Source organism: Amblyomma mixtum, chromosome 1, assembly GCF_055824585.1.
Source record: "Amblyomma mixtum isolate Tamu chromosome 1, ASM5582458v1, whole genome shotgun sequence".
Lineage (NCBI taxonomy): Eukaryota > Metazoa > Arthropoda > Arachnida > Ixodida > Ixodidae > Amblyomma > Amblyomma mixtum.
In genome coordinates, this window is record NC_143012.1 from 255717171 (window position 1) to 255724973 (window position 7803).

General features: G+C 45.8%; 1 protein-coding gene across 1 annotated transcript in view; it reads right to left on the bottom strand.

The window, feature by feature from the left end:
* LOC149371516 (serine/threonine-protein kinase DCLK1) overlaps positions 1 to 7629 on the bottom strand; it is a 50175-nt gene extending 42546 nt beyond the window's left edge. The window contains exons 1-2 of the mRNA XM_089565767.1: positions 7443 to 7629; positions 2007 to 2329 (exon numbers count right to left, since the gene is read on the bottom strand). Of these exons, the coding sequence (XP_089421893.1) occupies positions 2007 to 2312 (306 nt within the window). The 5' untranslated portion in view covers positions 2313 to 2329; positions 7443 to 7629. The remainder of the gene's footprint in view (positions 1 to 2006; positions 2330 to 7442) is intronic.
* Positions 7630 to 7803: the final 174 nt, after the last annotated feature.

The window sequence follows — 7803 nt, forward strand, 5'->3', positions numbered from 1 at the left end:
CGTATTTTCCGGTGTATAAGACGCACCCTTGTATAAGACGCACCTGCCATATATGCAAGCTGTCACTGAAAAAGTTCGTATATAAGACGCACCCGTGTATAAGACGCACCCCAGTTTACCCAGTTAGGTTAGTGAGGCTTAATTAAACACGCTTGCGCGACTATCGCGAAATGCACCGTACCTGTGAGCAATTCTTAAGCAACGCTAAGTGATCGAAAAAGGCAACACTCACGCCATACCCGTCCACGTTTTAGCAAAAAAACGAAAGAAAAAACGATACAGCTCCCCATATGTCCATAACAACATTTTATTTCTACTTGAAACCTTCGAAGTCTTCATCTTCAGATGCGCTATCAAAAGGTTCACCCATTTCTGGAAGCAACTCGGCTGAAACATGCACTACGTACACGGAGCAAAAAAAGTTGCAAAGGGTGACTAAAAAAGAACGCCGGCTTGTCTTGACAATGGCGAGAAGCGCGATTGTCACCATCTTTTGGCGCTTCTCATTACTTTTGCTTGGGGCCTCCGAAACAGCCGCGCGTTTGTGATCCCGGAAGTCGTCATCCCCGCCGTTTCATGATAAAGATCACCTCGAATGTCGCGCACGGCGGTCCCGGTATTGAAGTATTAACCGTGTTACAACCGCGTTATTGGTAGTGATATATTTTAGGTGAAAAAAGCTTGAGCATGAACCGGAGTAATCGATGAACTCGCAAAAAAAAGATGAAAAATTCGCATATAAGATGCACCCTTGTATAGGACGCACCAGCAAGATTTTCGAAAAAAAGCCGCGTCTTATACACCGGAAAATACGTAACAAGGCAGTAGTCATAACTCCGCCAAAATAAACAGCAATCACTCTCAAACTCATCATATATTTGTGTCATCACTGCGTGAACCAGACAGCACTGTTCATTCGCTGTAACTTTGGAATAAGCATCTGTAAATTTCCATGACTGGCTGTTGAATACGTAAACGGCTAGCATGACTGTACTGTCACAGCTACCTTGATGGCTATGATTGGTGAATGCGTGTGCACGTCCATCCAGGCACACTCTAACATAAGAGAATTTTTGTTAATGTGGGTTTGAAGGCACAAGATAGTGTTTAAAGTGTTTAAACCTGGTAGCCAAGAGAACACCAGTGTGTTTACAGCCTATCTACACTAACCAGTTTCTTGACCTTACTAGAGCTTATGACTGGCATTAAAGACCAAAAAACCCTTAATACAGTGCACGATTACCCTCGAAATTCACTAATTCACTAAAACACTTCTGCTTCATGAGCTGGAATGACAACAAACATCATATCAGGAGTTATATTGCTGTTTTTTTCATGTCTCACATGACTGAAACGCCAGCTATACAATGGTCAGATGTTTAGGGGAATCCTCCAAGGCGGAGTAGATTTGTAATAAGGGAGTAATTACTCATTGGCATCCACCTGAACGCAGCCTTATGGCTACAAAGGAAAGCCTTATTGCCAATTACACGTCACAGCCATAGATCGGTTGATGAAACCAAAACAGCAAGAAGAAGAAATTTAATTATTAGTTATTTAGCGGTCGTAGGCAAATACCAAGGGTGACCCATGCAAATAATGTCTAATGCATCACTTGAAAGGAGAAAACATGCAAGCAAAAATTTGATGTGTATACTCCTTTAAGCTACATTGCGACCGAGACTATTCCTTTCACGCTCCCCTTGCGCACCTGAATGCAAAGCACTGGCTGTGTGATACCACTTCAAACGCAGGTTTCATGATGACACGTAGCCTGCTTAGCCTTGTGTGTTGGCTTTGCTGGACTGCAAGCCCCTGATGGATGCAAATACTGTAGTAAACAGGAGGTGTGAAAACGAAACGACGAGTGTCCATTTTCATTGGCAGTTTCTCCGAGTGCCCACAGGATATTATCGCTTCCGATGGTCATTGCTGTGCATAGTTGGTACTCCCCTTTTCCGGGTGGCCGGCAGAAACGTGTGCTTGTTCAAAGGCTCTCAACTCACCATAGGCAGCTCCACCATTATGCGTGTCAAATCTTCCAGGAGAGCTTCAAACGTGCGCACTTTCTCCAGCGAGAGGGCATACACCAGGCCTCGGTCAAAGCGGTCTCCATTGCGGAAAAAGGTGAGGCGCCGCGCCCTCCTGCCCTCTGACAGCTTCTGCAAGCTGGTCCGCATCGCAGAGGCCGAGGGCGACACCCCACCACCACTCGCCTCAGGCCGGCGTCGGGGCACAGGAGGCAGCCAGAGCTGGGGATGCCGCGGCACTTCTTCGCCAAAGGACGGGGGCCGCTCGGCTGCCGTGGCCATCTTGGGCTCAGCAGCACCTGCCCACAGACCACAATCAACACAATGCGCTCGTCGCGCGCACACTGTTTCACCCCAGAAGCTTGTTGGTTAATTTATCAATGGTTTTCATTATTAAAAAGGCCTAATACAACATGAGGCAAATGATTACTAAATATATAGCATAAAAGGTAAATTTAGCATCTAAAATTGGCAAGCAAAAAGCACTCCAGGGTGCGTAACGAACAAAAGATCCAGTGCATAAATAGCCTGACTTAAGTAATCAGAGCCAATTAATAAGGAAGAGGTCATTTATAATAGCCACAAAAGGCATGCTTTCTAAAAACTGTAAACTGGAAATATTTGCTTTATTTGTTATATGTCATGAAGGGAACTGCAGTTTACTGGCATACAACAATGTTACACAACGAGTAGCACAACCTAGTGTATATTCTAGTTCACACATAACATTACTGTATAGCTAACACTGCTGCAAAGCTGTCTTATACTATGAAAATTTCAGATTTGTCGCATGTGCCCCTCCTTGTTGGTACCACATCGGAACTACACTGACAAATCTTCATATATGTAGCGTCATGTCCAAATATGTACGTGTGGGAGCTAATTTCTTTTTTTCTACACCGGAACATTAAGTGATTCTGGTCTAGACAGGATAGCACCACTTTACATGGTATAAATTTTAGCAAGAACTTGGCACATAGAACACTTACAAAAATTAGAACCCTGGCTGAATGGGCTCTCCTTAATGAAAAAGTTTATTACTTGCGACTGCTTACCTGACTGACTCAGGAGAAATGACCAATGTTCTTACATTTTTAGCCAGCCACAAACAGCTCATGTATTTCTCGAGCATGATTAAAAGCAGCGATTCTCCATTATCATGCTTGAAATTCCTGTGTTAGGTTCTTGTTGTCTGCAACACTTGTAAGCTAGGTGTGACCAGTACTGGTCTCCTAAAGCCTGCAGTTACAGCTGTCGTGCAGATAAAATGCCGGTATATGCTGACCCTTTCTGTTCTTTTCACCGCTATGCAAGCCATTAGCTCACCGATACATAAATTGACATGTGAAATAAACATAAATTTCCGAGTGGAAACTGCCTGCGCTCCATAAATAGTTTAGAACTGAATTTCTTTTTGAGCTTTATTGCAGTTACAACAACAACATGGAGGTTATGACTCTAATGTCAAGGTCCCATGAGGTATACAAAAAGGGCATTCACTGTCATTCGAGCTTTTGGTGTACATTGGCATCTAAGTTGTAGTGAATTAAAACAATGCAGCAGTGATTATATAGCATGTTTTTAATGCCAGACGTGACCAAAACTAAACTTTGTCATTGCCACCATTTTGACAGTTGAAACTGAAACCTAAGAAAAGAAATCCAATTGCAAATTAATTACGAGATGGAAGCAAAGTCTATGTGAGGGTCCATGAAAACACACAGCCAATAATTTGCTGTCCAAACTTCTTTAAGGTAATGAAAGAAAGATTCTGCGTATGTAGACATGACTTCCTGTCTGGAAGGCTTTCCTGCATCCTTCATTCTACTACATGCCCACTGGTTTGAAGGTATTTTTCAGCACTCTATGCCGCGGTGAATTAAATAAAAAGATAGGAATTGAATAGAAAGTGCTGTTGGCTGGGAGTACAGTTTTTGCCGATGGAAACCAAGCAGCTGATCTGACAGGCAGCTCCATCTGCTGAATGAAGCAACCAACAGCCCAGCTCGGTGGATGGGCGAGCTGCGTGTTTGTTTTGAACATTTCAGTCACGTTTTTGCAGTGTCATTACAGTCAAAAGGAAGAAGCAATGACTCTACTTTTTTATCTTTAATTTTAGTGATCAGATGAAATGCCATTTTCAAGACTTGAAACCACACAACTTGCCCACCCACCAAGCCAAGCTGTCGCTTGCTCCCACAACCAGCAGGGGGCACAGCCCATTGCTTTGGCTGCTCAGCCAGCCTTTTAAAAAACTGTACTTGCGGGTGACACCAGTTTATCCATAATTACGAAAAATCCAGGAAAGTCCCAATGTTAAATTACTTCTCAAAGAATGTGGACTATAATTTGGCACTTTGTGAGCCATGTTTGCTCTTGAATAGGCTACTAGTTAGCACAGAGGAGTTTTTTAAAGTTTGGCACCTAAACACAAAAATACCTGTATGTGGACAATAAAGGTCAAAGTCAGATAAAAGGTGTTGTGCCAGACAAAGGACAGTCGGGACCCTGTGCACATTCCTTGCTACTGTAGGTCTGATTTATCGGATTCTGCTTGCACATATTATGTCACAATGTTTTTGATAACCAATGTGAGAGAATGGATGATGCGGGCATTGTACAAGCGGAAACAAAATGGCGTGTCAAAGGGTTAACACACCCAAAAAGAGCCAAAGGATAAATTTTTACAGTTATATGAAGTTGCAGACAGCTGGGCTAGTTGGTTGCTTGGAGCCTAACAAAACATGCTGCCAGTGCTAAAACAGAAGATGATGATGATCTGATTTTAACGACGCAACGGCAGCTTAGCCAATCAGTGAAACATCAAACGTGTTTAGCCAAAGACAAATGGTGGACACCGGAAAAGCTGTCTGCTCAGCACCCACAACACAGCCTTCCAAGAAAGCTTGCTTCACGAGAGAAACTTGGCACAGAAAACCACTGCAACATGCAGAGCAGCCAAATTTCAAAGCGGTACATGCCCTTACTGGCAAGATTGCAAAGAGGCTCAAGTTCCGCTCCTAACACATTATGTTAGGATACTTGCAAATTACAAATGCAAAAAAAAAGAGACAATGTGGATGCCATGTTGAGTGGATTCAAAAGCACTTGGCACTCCGGTGTGAGTGTGCCTTAGGATGTTTATTCATGAAAAGAAGGTGTACATAGATGGTGCTAGCTGTTTACATCAGAATGCATGGATACAGGTGCACAATGCATTTGTTGGCCCCTGAATAAACCAATGTTGAAAGTTAGCAAGCATTTCGTCTTGTTCTCAAGTAAACAACAAGCCCCTGATATGTACCGCCCACTTTTCTCTTTTGCCAGAAAACCAAGCACATTAAGCATATCCCCCCGTGTATTTGATGGACGTAATGAAGATCAATCATCCATGGCGCCTATTTTCATATGAGCAGTAAGCAGTGACTGCAATGCAAAACGAAGTTTGGTTAGTCGCTAAGCGCTAGTCATGCGCTGGATGGTAACGCAAGAGGTCACGGCACTAGAAAATGAAAGGAGACTTACATTAGCACAATACTCATAAGCAAATTTTTACAAAAAGGTGCATGCCTATATACAACATACTTGAGAAGCCCCAATGGGATTCCTGTTAGAATTCTTGAAAACCAACTGGAATTAAAATTACCGGTTTGAAACCAACTGGACAACCAAATTAAACGCATTTTTTTTTTTTTTTTACGGGCTGTCACAATGATCAACAATTAACCCTGTCCTGAGTCAGCTGTGGCCACCCTGTCCCCATACACTTCCTAATTCATCTGCCCACCTGGGCTAGTTGACATATAACAGAGAAAATTACACCTCCGTTAAACACCACTTGGAGATTGGATTACTTGAGGTTCGAGTACAACACAATGTGCAACAACATTCGAGCATGCACCTGCACGCGCTCATCCTTTATTTTCCTTTGTTTGCGTAGCACTTCAAACAAAGAGAGACCAGAGAAGGGCCGCCAACGCCTTCGCACACAAGACACGCGCTCGCTCACTCCCACCACAGCCGCGCATCGCCGTTGGGAGGACGCGCAAGGAAGGCGCTCACGACGGAGGCATCGCCGCGAGCGGAGGGGGCCGACGAGTAGTGACTCAGGCGCAGGCACGCGAGCTCGTTGGCTCGGCAAGGTCGCAATCGGTGGCTGCGTTTGGGTCACGCCGCTCTCACAAGGCTGCCGCGGCGCCGATTGCTCCGAGGCGGAGCAGCGCTTTCTCCAGCAGATGCCGCCATCACGCGGCGGTGGACGCTTACGCGGACCCTAAACAAAAGCGAACCATTCAACATGCACGACAGCGCTGGCGCAAGAACAACGAGCGCTCAGCAAAGGCGCAAGTACGAAAACAAAAGAAAAGAAAAAGGTGTCCAAAGTGCCCCAAACTGCACGCTGCACGGCAGACAACTCGGCATGGATCATCTACCGGTGAAGTTCGGAAGGTTTCGCTAGAGCATTAGTCACGTCAGTTGCGTAATGAATCATCTTTTCCGACCGTACGGCACTGTACCACCGATGCCGGTACGCGCACTTTGAAACCCGAACGACGTGCCGTAACGGTGCGATGTGGGTCAGAGGCAAAAGGTTCGCATGCTAGCAGAGCAGCCGAAAGTCCGAAGCTGCCAAGAGAGACGGCTAGCGGTGCGCTGACCACAATCGCATGGCCCGCTGTTGCTGCGACGGCCGCACAAGACAGCTGGACGACCGCCAACACAGCATGAAGCACTGGCTCAAAGTACGGGAGTGTCTGTTTCCGAGAAGCGGCCAAAGACCGGCGGCGCACCCGCGGTGAATTTTCGCTTTGTCGCTTCACTTTACGCGCTGAGAACTGCAGCGCACGCCCTCGCGCAGCGGTGGGTGGAGCGGAACTTAAAAAGGAAGTCGGCATCTTTGCTCAAACGCCCGCGTACGCGCGCGAGTTTGCTGGATGGTCCACCGACGACACAGCTGTTGAAGGTCATCACAAACATAACTGTGTTATTTAATTCCGTTAGATACACGTCAAACGAAAGTGGCCCAATCGCAAGGTAACCCTTCAGAGCCTTTCGGGAGGTTAAAGAAAGCCCGCTCAATAGCTCTCTCATGCAGTCAACGAGATCACAGTCAAATATACTGATACATAGGCACACGGCGCGTCGATGCACAGCGCGAGCGGTCATGATCACTCGTCGAAGATTTCGTAACTGCACAGTGAATTGCTACTGTGACAAGACCCATGATCATTCAAGTAGTTCTAAACAAACGGGAAACTTGGCGCGCGCAACGGCGTCGTCGAACGTAGTTTTCATTACACCTGAAATGAAAATAAGTTTCTACCCCGAAGCAGCCGATGCAAAACCTAGCGATCGCTAACGTGCATCTCCGTCACACCAGACGCGACATCGCCTAAGGAAGAGGACACTCACCCGTCCTTGCCGGTTGGCTGCATTTTAGCTCTGGAACCACGGCATTCCCCGAGGCTTCGTCACCGCCACGCAATGCTTGAATATCCAGGGAATATTCCTCGCCTCAAATCAAACGGCCCTACACAGCGGCAAGGAGGTCGCGGTGGTAGAGACGGAGACACGGAGAGACGGAGACGCGAAGAAACTTCGTAAGCGCGCCGTAGTGTGCCGCTGCAAGCGGCAAGAAAAATACAGATGATGATAGCTTACATTATGACCACATCATGACAGCATCTCCATTCATCTTTGTATAATAAGACGTATAAGACTACAGAACAGGATCGAAGTTTCTACAAGATTTTCATTTCAGGGTATAAATCAA